Consider the following 12,658-nt stretch of genomic DNA (forward strand, 5'->3'; position numbering starts at 1 on the left):
TTGCTCAGTGGCATGGAGAAAAAGCTTTTTTTGGCATTTTTTGTTTTTTAAATGGTGTTCACGGAAGAGGTTAACTAGCGTAACCGTTTTATAGATTGGGTTGCTCCAGATACTGCGATATTAAATGTGTACCTTGTTTATTTTATTTTTACATAAAATGTTGTATTAATTGGTATAATTTTTCATTTTTTTTGTTTATTTAGTGATTTTTTTTCTGAACCTTTACGTTGTCCCTTTATGAGACTAACTTTTTTTACTCTGATCGCTGGTATAATGCATTGCAGTGCACAAGCTTTGCAATGTATTATTCCAGTCAGTGCTGCACTGACAGAAGTCTCCTAGACCATGCTCCTCACATGGTCTAACAGGCTTGCTGTGGTTGGCCGACACATGGCAACAATCTGGCCCTATCCGACTATAACATGGGTATGTAAAAAGTTGTGAAGGGGTTAACATTGCAAAGGGCAGAAGCTTTGCAAGTTATTTGTGCACATGTAAAAGAAAAAAAAAAAAAATGATAAAAAAAAAAAAGATACCCGTCCAGTGATGCGTTGGACCTCCTTTGGCTTTCAGTATTGCAGCAATTCATCATGATAATATGATAATTTCAGAACTTTTTCTACATTTCATGTCACCCACAATTCAATTGATTATATATATATATATATATATATATATATATATATATATATATATATATATATATATATATACATATATACATATATATATATACATATATACATACACATACACACACACAGGTCCTAATGTAATGATTACAATTAAACTTTCATATATTATAGATTCATTATCCACCAACTGAAATTTGTCAGGTCTTTTATTGTTTTAATACTGATGATTTTGGCATACAACTCCTGATAACCCAAAAAGCCTGTCTCAATAAATTAGCATATCAAGAAAAGGTTCTCTAAACGACCTATTACCCTAATCTTCTGAATCAACTAATTAACTCTAAACACATGCAAAAGATACCTGAGGCTTTTATGAACTCCCTGCCTGGTTCATTACTCAAAACCCCCATCATGGGTAAGACTAGCGACCTGACAGATGTCAAGAAGGCCATTATTGACACCCTCAAGCAAGAGGGTAAGACCCAGAAAGAAATTTCTCAACAAATAGGCTGTTCCCAGAGTGCTGTATCAAGGCACCTCAATGGTAAGTCTGTTGGAAGGAAACAATGTGGCAGAAAACGCTGTACAACGAGAAGAGGAGACCGGACCCTGAGGAAGATTGTGGAGAAGGACCGATTCCAGACCTTGGGGAACCTGAGGAAGCAGTGGACTGAGTCTGGTGTGGAAACATCCAGAGCCACCGTGCACAGGCGTGTGCAGGAAATGAGCTACAGGTGCCGCATTCCCCAGGTAAAGCCACTTTTGAACCATAAACTGCGGCAGAGGCGCCTGACCTGGGCTACAGAGAAGCAGCACTGGACTGTTGCTAAGTGGTCCCAAGTACTTTTTTCTGATGAAAGCAAATTTTGCATGTCATTCGGAAATCAAGGTGCCAGAGTCTGGAGGAAGACTGGGGAGAAGGAAATGCCAAAATGCCTGAAGTCCAGTGTCAAGTACCCACAGTCAGTGATGGTGTGGGGTGCCATGTCAGCTGCTGGTGTTGGTCCACTGTGTTTCATCAAGGGCAGGGTCAATGCAGCTAGCTATCAGGAGATTTTGGAGCACTTCATGCTTCCATCGGCTGAAATGCTTTATGGAGATGAAGATTTCATTTTTCAGCACGACCTGGCACCTGCTCACAGTGCCAAAACCACTGGTAAATGGTTTACTGACCATGGTATTACTGTGCTCAATTGGCCTGCCAACTCTCCTGACCTGAACCCCATAGAGAATCTGTGGGATATTGTGAAGAGAAAGTTGAGAGACGCAAGACCCAACACTCTGGATGAGCTTAAGGCCGCTATTGAAGCATCCTGGGCCTCCATAACATCTCAGCAGTGTCACAGGCTGATTGCCTCCATGCCACACCGCATTGAAGCAGTCATTTCTGCCAAAGGATTCCCGACCAAGTATTGAGTGCATAACTGAACATTATTATTTGATGGTTTTTTTGTTTGTTATTAAAAAACACTTTTATTTGATTGGATGGGTGAAATATGCTAATTTATTGAGACAGGTTTTTTGGGTTATCAGGAGTTGTATGCCAAAATCATCAGTATTAAAACAATAAAAGACCTGACAAATTTCAGTTGGTGGATAATGAATCTATAATATATGAAAGTTTAATTGTAATCATTACATTATGGTAAATAATGAAATTTAACGCTATATGCTAATTTTTTGAGAAGGACCTATATATATATATATATATATATATATATATATATATATATATATATATATATATATATATATATACACACACACACACATATATACATATATATATATATATATGCACATACATATATATACACCTATATACAGTTAGGGCCAGAAATATTTGGACAGTGACACAATTTTCGCGAGTTGGGCTCTGCATGCCACCACATTGGATTTGAAATGAAACCTCTACAACAGAATTCAAGTGCAGATTGTAACGTTTAATTTGAAGGGTTGAACAAAAATATCTGATAGTAAATGTAGGAATTGTACACATTTCTTTACAAACACTCCACATTTTAGGAGGTCAAAAGTTATTGGACAAATAAACATAACCCAAACAAAATATTTTCTCCAGTCACCTTCCACGACAGCGGTACTGGAGGATGTCTCCCCGCCCTAATAGGGGACAGGAAACACAGAGGTTAAATACCCTCCCCTTCCTGCCACCTCCAGTGTTTTTCCTGTCCCCTTTTGGGGCATGAAGAGGTCCTGCGGTAGTGCTGCCGTGGCCAGCGATCGGAGCACTCGCATCTTACCTAGCCGGGCAGCCTGGGTCGGGATGTATCTCCTCCCTGTAGCGCTGCTTCCGTCTCCCCACATGGTGCGGACTCTGGACTTTTCTCCGCTCCTCCCGCGCTCCTTCGGGAGTAAAGCGGAGCGGTGTGGTGTGGTGCAGTCGGGGTCCCCGCGCGGCTCCCCGGCATTTTCCTCCTCGCTTCTTGGCCGGAAGCAGTGAACGCGCGAACCGGAAGTACCCGAACTTCCGGTTCTCGGCATGTGCGTTCCAGCGGTGGAACGCACGCGCGTCAGGCTGCAGTTTCTGTTGGCGGCATAGCGGTCTTTCCCCTATGCCTGGGACCGGGAGGAGGAGCACAACATCGGACGCAACTGCCACGGTATTTAACCCTGGTAGTCACCTCCAGGTAAGGCCCCCTGTCTGACTGACTGGACTTCAGTACTGACTGACCATGGAAGGTGACAGGTCTATCTCTGCTTCTGCCGAGCCCTGCGTCCTCCCTCCTACCGTGAGTAGTGGGTTAAGGTCCCTCTATCCTTGTATTCCTTAGGGTGCCATATACTTAGTCCCCCTTCTCTCTCTTTTCTAGGGAGACAAGGCCTCTGCCCCTAGGAAGGACAGATCTTCCAAGACAAAAACGGAAGATCGTAAATGCAGGATGAGATGTTCGGTGGGTTGAAACCTAAAAAATTAAAGGGGTTCCCTATACATGAGAATGTACAGAGTCTCATCCTTCATGAATGGGAATCTCCTGAAAAAGGTCTTTCTGTTCCTTCTGAGCTAAAAAAATCGCTTTTCCCTAGATGGAGATGTCTCTCTGTGGGATACACCTAAAGTAGACGTGCAGGTCTCTAGAGTGTCCAAAAAGACAACCCTCCCTTTCGAGGATTCGTCCCAACTCAGAGACCCTATGGACCGCAAAATGGAGAGTTTGCTAAGAAGATCGTGGGAGACTTCTACCAATCTCCTGAAAACAAACATTGCGTCCACCTGCGTGGCTAGATCCCTATTTCGTTGGCTCCGCACGCTGGAAGACCACCTTACCCAGGGAACATCTAGGGAGATAATATTAGATTCTCTTCCGCTTCTCCAGAAAGCTACGGGCTTCCTGGCCGATGCTTCGGCAGAGTCCGTAAGAGTGGCTGCCAAATCAGCAGTGCTCTCTAACTCAGCCAGGAGAGCTCTATGGCTCAAGTCCTGGAGTGGGGATATAACGTCTAAAACAAAACTATGTGCCATTCCCTTTCAGGGCCGCTATCTATTCGGGCAGGCCCTGGATGATATTCTGGATAAGGCAACGGACAAAAAGAAAGCGCTTCCGGAACAGAGAAATCCGAAGAAACGTTTTTTTCGTCCCTCAAAAGGAGCAACCCTTCCAACGGGAATTCAAAGGGAAAGGCAAAACAGGACGCTGGAGCTATCCTAAAGGAGGGAAAGGTAGGAACATCCTGGTTCCCCAGTCCCAGCAGACCCCGGACAAACAGCGACTACGCCCAGGGCGTCGGGGGGCGTCTCTCGAGCTTCATCAACCAGTGGAGGTCCATTTCGTCGAACCAGTGGGTACTCGACACTATCCAAAATGGACTGAAAATAGAGTTCGAGAGCCCTCCCCCTCATCACTTAAGGATAACCTCGTTACAGAGTCTCAGTCCTCAGGGCGCATTCCTTTCCGGCCTCCAGAACTTACTCCAGGAGGGAGTAATTTCCCCAGTACCTCAGCAAGAAATTGGCAGAGGACATTATTCCCACCTGTTTCTGATCAAGAAACCTTCGGGGAAGCACCGAATTATAATCAACCTGAAACCCCTGAATCAAGTAATAACTTACAGGAGGTTCAAGATGGAGTCGGTCAAAACAGCGATCCCTCTGATAGAACAGGACTGGGAGATGGCTACAGTGGATCTGAGGGACGCTTATCACGTCCCAATCCATCCAGAGTTCCGAAAGTACCTAAGATTCGCAATATCTCAGGATCGGGAGATAGTACACTACCAGTTCAACTCCCTTCCCTTCGGAATCGCCTCAGCTCCCAGAGTCTTTACAAAGATCATGACAGAAGCCATTATATTCATCCGTCTCCAAGGGATCTGCATAGTACCCTATCTGGACGATCTACTCATTGTCGCTCCCTCAGTTTCCCGCCTCAGAGCCGACTTAAAAGATCTCTGGAAATCCTAAAATCATTGGGTTGGATCCCAAATCTAGAGAAGTCGGACCTTCGTCCCTCCAGGAGGAAGAAATTCCTAGGAGTCCTTCTGGACTCAGAGTCGAGGAGTTCCTTTCTGCCCAGAGAACGTCAACTCGATCTGGTACAGAAGATTTCGGCATTCAAAACCCTGAAGGCTCCTACTCTACGACATTCTATGTCGGTGCTGGGATCTCTAACATCTTGTATCCAGATGGTACCTTGGGCACAAGCCCACTCGAGAGCTCTCCAGACTCATGTCCTATCATCCTGGAACGGTCAGCAGAGTTCTCTCTCCAAGAGAGTTTGCCTTCCCAATCATGTCAAGACATCCCTGACATGGTGGCTACAGGTTCGAAACCTAAAAAAGGGGGTCAGTTGGGATCAGATCCCACTAAAGACACTAACATCGGATGCCAGTCAAAGGGGATGGGGAGCTATAGTCGAGGGATCCCATTTCCAGGGCACCTGGGGCCCAGACATCAGAGCAAGCTCCTCAAACTTCAGAGAACTGAAAGCGGTAGAAGAAGCATTAAGAGCTGCATCCTCCCTTGTTCAAGGACACCATGTCAGAATATATTCCGACAACATGACCACGGTAGCATACCTGCGTCATCAAGGAGGCACAAGATTCAAGAAACTAAAGATTGTAGCCTCAAACATTTTTTTCTGGGCAGAGAGAAATGTTCTCTCTATCTCAGCAATTCACCTGAAGGGGTCAGCCAATACCCAAGCAGATTTTTTGAGCAGAAGGGATGTTCATCCAGGAGAATGGTGTCTGGACCAGGAGGTCTTTCTCTCCCTGATTTCCAGATGGGGGATCCCAGAGGTGGACCTTTTTGCCAACGGTCAGAATGCCAAGCTAAGATCTTATTTCTCGGTAAATATGACAGACAGAGCACTGGGCATGGATGCGTTCTCTCACCCGTGGAGGTTCAACCTTGTTTATGCATTCCCTCCGATCCCATTGATATCGAAGACTCTACAGAAGATCAGATCGGAACGAGTTACGGCAATTTTGATTGCGCCAACATGGCCAGGAAGGAGTTGGTACAGCGCCCTGTTAGACATGGCTCAGGAAGATCCAGTGTATCTACCCCAGAAGGAAAATCTTCGTCAGGGTCCATTGCTGCATCCAAACCTTCACAGATTGAATCTTTCGGCATGGCTTCTGAGGCCGAGATACTAAAGGCAAGAGGTCTCTCGGATGGAGTAATTCATACTCTCCAGAACAGTAGAAAACCCATAACAAATGCTATTTATGCCAAAATCTGGAAGAGGTTTTCATCTTGGTATCTTCCAGATATTCCTGACCCTTTTCATCCAAACATTGCCAAAATTCTGGACTTTTTGCAAAAGGGTCTGGAGTTGGGTCTTAAGCCTAACACTTTAAAGGTACAAATTTCTGCACTTAGCTCCTATTTCGATCAGGATCTAGCCAAACATCGGTGGATCAGGCGCTTTGTTACTTCAGCAACTAGAATCCGTCCCAGAGTTCTCAACAATACTCCTCCTTGGGACCTTAATCTGGTCCTTAAAAGTCTAACTCAAGATCCTTTTGAACCTTTATCTCAGATTTCATTAAAGGTTCTTACCCTAAAAACGGTCTTTTTAGTGGCTATTACTTCTGCCAGACGGATAGGGGAACTACATGCTCTATCCATACAAGAGCCTTATTTGAGGGTAACATCTGATAGTATTATCCTGCGTCTAGACCCTACTTTCCTACTTAAAGTTACATCAGACTTTCATAGAGGTCAGGACATAGTGTTGCCCTCATTCTACCCGGATCCTTCTAATGTGAAGGAGGAGTCCTTCCACACTCTGGATGTCCGCAGAGTGGTTTTACATTATCTCTCACAAACAGAGTTGGAGGATTGACCAAAATCTCTTTATTCAACTCTCCGGGAAGAACAAAGGCAAAAAGGCTACGAAAAATACTATCGCCAACTGGATTAAACAAGCCATATCTCTGGCATACTCATCCCAGAATCTACCACCTCCTCCATCACTGAAGGCCCATTCTACACGGTCGGTGTCAACATCATGGGCAGAGAGAGGTGACGCTTCTACGGAGCAGATTTGCAGAGCTGCCACCTGGTCATCAGTACATACGTTCACCAGGCATTACAGGCTTGATTTCAACCGGGATTTAACTTTCGGCAGAACAGTTCTGCAGGCGGTTGTCCCCCCCTAGAAATTATTTGTTGGTACTACTCCAGTACCGCTGTCGTGGAAGGTGACTGGAGAAAATAGAATTATTCTTACCGTTAATTCGGTTTCTAGGAACCTTCCACGACAGCACTAATTTCCCTCCCTATCTGATGATTTATTGGATGATTCCTGCACTTAAGTGGTAACTATACATACTACTGTGTCCATAAAAAACACTGGAGGTGGCAGGAAGGGGAGGGTATTTAACCTCTTTGTGTTTCCTGTCCCCTATTAGGGCGGGGAGACATCCTCCAGTACCGCTGTCGTGGAAGGTTCCTAGAAACCGAATTAACGGTAAGAATAATTCTATTTTTATTTTCAATATTTTGTTGCATATCCATTGGAGGCAATCACTGCCTTAAGTCTGGAACCCATGGACATCACCAAACGCTGGGTTTCCTCCTTCTTAATGCTTTGCCAGGCCTTTACAGCCGCAGCCTTCAGGTCTTGCTTGTTTGTGGGTCTTTCCGTCTTAAGTCTGGATTTGAGCAAGTGAAATGCATGCTCAATTGGGTTTAGATCTGGAGATTGACTTGGCCATTGCAGAATGTGCCACTTTTTGGCACTCATGAACTCCTGGGTAGCTTTGGCTGTATGCTTGGGGTCATTGTCCATCTGTACTATGAAGCCCCGTCCAATCAACTTTGCAGCATTTGGCTGAATCTGGGCTGAAAGTATATCCCGGTACACTTCAGAATTCATCCGGCTACTCTTGTCTGCTCTTATGTCATCAATAAACACAAGTGACCCAGTGCCATTGAAAGCCATGCATGCCCATGCCATCACGTTGCCTCCACCATGTTTTACAGAGGATGTGGTGTGCCTTGGATCATGTGCCGTTCCCTTTCTTCTCCAAACTTTTTTCTTCCCATCATTCTGGTACAGGTTGATCTTTGTCTCATCTGTCCATAGAATACTTTTCCAGAACTGAGCTGGCTTCTTGAGGTGTTTTTCTGCAAATTTAACTCTGGCCTGTCTATTTTTGGTATTGATGAATGGTTTGCATCTAGATGTGAACCCTTTGTATTTACTGTCATGGAGTCTTCTCTTTACTGTTGACTTAGAGACAGATACACCTACTTCACTGAGAGTGTTCTGGACTTCAGTTGATGTTGTGAACGGGTTCTTCTTCACCAAATTAAGTATGCGGCGATCATCCACCACTGTTGTCATCCGTGGACGCCCAGGCCTTTTTGAGTTCCCAAGCTCACCAGTCAATTCCTTTTTTCTCAGAATGTACCCAACTGTTGATTTTGCTACTCCAAGCATGTCTGCTATCTCTCTGATGGATTTTTTCTTTTTTTTTCAGCCTCAGGATGTTCTGCTTCACCTCAATTGAGAGTTCCTTTGACTGCATGTTGTCTGCTCACAGCAACAGCTTCCAAATGCAAAACCACACACCTGGAATCCACCCCTGACCTTTTAACTACTTCATTGATTACAGGTTAACGAGGGAGACGCCTTCAGAGTTAATTGCAGCCCTTAGAGTCCATTGTCCAATTACTTTTGGTCCCTTGAAAAAGAGGACGCTATGCATTACAGAGCTATGATTCCCAAACCCTTTCTCCGATTTGGATGTGGAAACTATCATATTGCAGCTGGGAGTGTGCACTTTCAGCCCATATTATATATATAATTGTATTTCTGAACATGTTTTTGTAAACAGCTAAAATAACAAAACTTGTGTCACTGTCCAAATATTTCTGGCCCAAACTGTATATATAGTAACATAGTAACATAGTTAGTAAGGCCGAAAAAAGACATTTGTCCATCCAGTTCAGCCTATATTCCATCATAATAAGTCCCCAGATCTACATATAATATAAATATAAATATATATATATATATATATATATATATATATATATATATATATATATATATATATATATATATATATGTCTTTTGAGGAGGAAAAGTCAAACGCAAAACTTTTGCTCATTTTGAACACAAACAAATACCCATTTCTCTCACACTTTTGCAATCACAATTATAGCTTTCCTATTTTTATTTCCCCCTCAAATTGATTTCAGCTTCTTTAAGGACTAGTATATATTATCGGCGACATTAAAAGGTGGGAAAAATTCAGAAATTATTTTTCTAGGTATGACTTACATGACAAACCTGAATTGTGCTAAAAGTAGCGATTGATCACTCTTCCTTCAGATCGCACAGAAGTTATCTACAAATTAGATGTTTGGGATAAATCTCTACGGATATTAAATTCTGAACAATATGGGTGTCTTATATGTAAGAAACGTTACACAAGCTGAAACCTTCAGCAACTAAGTGAACAGCGCAAAGAACATTGCTTTAGGCCAAGAAAACCTTTTAGAGACAGATTATACAGCGAAGACTATAGTCAACTGCGTGCTAATTGGAGAGAGTCTAATAGACTAGAGTGTTCTTCTTTCACCTGGCGTCGGCTGTATGAACATTACCATGATTCAAGGCTCTTATATGGCACAGATGAAGAGCAAGTATAAAATGGAAATACGAAAAGGCAATTTAGTGTTCCACCAAGCAGTGGCACTTGATTTACTAGAGTGCTGCTTTACGCTTCTTCTACATTCACACTCAGAAAGAGAAGTGTTCTGCACATTATTATGGGAAATGGTTTTAACCCCTTCTCGCCACAGCTGGTTTTGACCTTCTCGACAGTCCATTTGTCAAATATGATACCGTATTTTCTGGTGTATAAGACGACTGGGCATATAAGACGACCCCCAACTTTTCCGTATAAAATATGGAATTTGGGATATACCCGCCGTATAAGACGGGGGTCATCTTATACGCCCAGTCATCTTATACGGCGTGTGGTTACCAGGGTCTGGAGGAGAGGAGACTCCTTCAGGCCCTGGGATCCATATTCATGTAAAAATAAAAATATGGATATACTCACCCCTCCGCCGGACCCTGACTCTCAGCGCTGCAAGCGTCTGCCTCCGTTCCTAAGAATGCAGTGCAGTGAGTGAAGGACCTTCGATGACGTCGCGGTCACGTGAGCTGTCAGGTGATTCATGTATTTTTTACATGAATATGGATCCCAGGGCCTGAAGGAGAGACTCCTCTCCTTCAGACCCTGGGAACCATCCAGGATCGCTCCCTGCAGCCGTACTCGGCGTATAAGTCGACCCCCGACTTTTGGGACGATTTTTAGGGGTTAAAAAGTCATCTTATATGCCGGAAAATACGGTATGTGTCACTTGGACATGTAGAAGCATTCCAAAATTGTCAAAGTGATTTAGCCCCTTAAAAACAGCCATGCTGCAAAAAACTGTTCATATGTCAACCTTCCAAGAATAGCTGCAAATACCAAGTCCTTACCTATTTAGGTATTTTGCCGTTTTGGCAAAAATTAGCAAAGTTTTCAAACCTTAAGGGTATGTGCACTCGTTGCGGAATGTAGTGCGGATTTTTCTGCACCGATTTTGGTAAATCCGCAGGAAATCCGCACTGCTGATCGCAGAATCGCAGCGGCCAATCCGCAACGTGTGCACATACCCTTAAGGGGAAAAAAGGTAGTCATATCACACAAAATAGTTAAAAAGCAGTATTTTCAATGTTTCTATTTTAAGTTGTCGACATTTTTCAATCTTTTTAAATGCTATAAATTTAGTAGCAATCTTATTTATCTCTTTTAAAAAAAAGTTGCAAACTCTTCAGTTTTAAAGTGACAGAGGGGTCTGTGCATTAGGAAACTCCTAAAAAGATACCATTTTAAAAACAGCACCCCTCCAAGCATTGAAAACCACATTCAGGAAGTTTATCTCTTCATAGGAATAAATCAAGTGGAAAGAAAAGAAATACATTCAACTATTACTCATAATTAAAATGTTGCTCTAGCCTCAAAATTTCCCATTTTCACCAGGCTTATTGAGAGGAAATGAACAACAAATGGTGGTTGGAAGCTACTGTTGGGAAATATGCGTGGGGCACAGAAGTGAAGGAGCGCCATTTGACTTTTGAAATGCAAATTTGGCCGAGACTGGACGCCGTGTCATGTTTGAAGATCCTTTCACGTAACAAAACAGCAAACCCTCCTCACCAGCAAAATTACCTAATTTTGGAAAATTCACTTAAGGAATTCAGTTAGGGGTGCACACCTTTCATGCACAACATGGCATGAAAGGTGTGCACCTGACTGGATTGTGGAGGTCATGCCACATTTGCAGAGTCCTTGAAATGCCAAAGCAGCAGGAAACCTCACAAGTGACCATAATTTGGAAACTACAACTCTCAAGGAACTAATCTGGGAGATGATAATTTTCAACATGTTGATTAATCACAAATTTTAAAATGCTAGGACTTGGAAATTAAAAAAAAAACAAAACGTTTCATTTTCATAAGGCTTAACAGGAGAAAATGGACATCAAAATTTGGAAAGCAATTTCTCAGAAAGGTGGCAATACCCAATATGTGGTTGAAAATTACTGTTTGGGCACAAGGCAGAGAAGAGAAGCGTTATTTGTGTGGTCAATGCATCAGACAACTAGCACCTTAACTGATGGGATGCACTTCATCACCAAGCCAAGTTAGGTTTCTATCAGTCTGCAAAGAAGTACAAGCTGTGAAACCATATACAACAAGTTACAAACAAGGGCTCTTTTGACAGTCATGATCACATACCTTTTCAGTACATCAGGAATTATATACTGTGTAAAGTCCTCCACAGATGGAGCAAAACACATGGTATCTTTTATCTTGATTCCGCAGGACTCAATGTGATCTTTCGAATTAAAACGAACCACGTAAAATGGATGTGGAACGGGTCCAAATATCTCAAATATCTGCAAAACATATGAAAAATATGATTCAGTAGCTGATTGTAAAACAAGTTCCCAAATAAAATGTAATAAATCCATAATACAGGTGTCACTAGTGTGAAGAGCAGAAAAAAAATGATTACCTCAATGAACAAAAAAAAAAAGAATTTGTGATAAATATTGACCTGTCCATTCAAGGACATTTTAGCTATAGTATGAAATCCTGTTTTTCTTGTCTGTGGAATTGCCTTTGTACTGTTTGTTGTGAAACTGCCGCCCACGAAACTGTTTTCTTTTCTTTTCTTTCTTTCCTGTTTTGTCTCTTTGTTTAAACATGCAAAACTTGTATAACCACTAAACCTACTGAAACAACTATATAAAGAAGGGATAGCACCTTGAAGGCAGGCGTGCTTCAGAGACTTCCCAGTGATACACTATACAAGACGTGTCTTGTGTATTATTTCTGGTGATTCCCCACTTCCAAAGGCTCTTCCGACTGAGTGTGATCCCGACATTTCCTGGGACCCGAGGTCTGTGTATTCCTTCAAGAACACCGGCAGAATACGAACGAAAAGAGAATCTGGGATAATGGACGGCAGATGAACAAAAACCTGGC

The 12,658-nt window shown here is 42.8% G+C and overlaps 1 protein-coding gene across 1 annotated transcript in view; it reads right to left on the reverse strand.

The window, feature by feature from the left end:
• NAF1 (nuclear assembly factor 1 ribonucleoprotein) overlaps positions 1 to 12,658 on the reverse strand; it is an 82,067-nt gene that overhangs the window by 19,851 nt on the left and 49,558 nt on the right. Inside the window, exon 6 of the mRNA XM_069744173.1 lies at positions 11,906 to 12,066. Within this exon, the coding sequence (XP_069600274.1) occupies positions 11,906 to 12,066 (161 nt within the window). The remainder of the gene's footprint in view (positions 1 to 11,905; positions 12,067 to 12,658) is intronic.

This window comes from Ranitomeya imitator, chromosome 1, assembly GCF_032444005.1.
Source record: "Ranitomeya imitator isolate aRanImi1 chromosome 1, aRanImi1.pri, whole genome shotgun sequence".
In the NCBI taxonomy this organism is placed as follows: domain Eukaryota; kingdom Metazoa; phylum Chordata; class Amphibia; order Anura; family Dendrobatidae; genus Ranitomeya; species Ranitomeya imitator.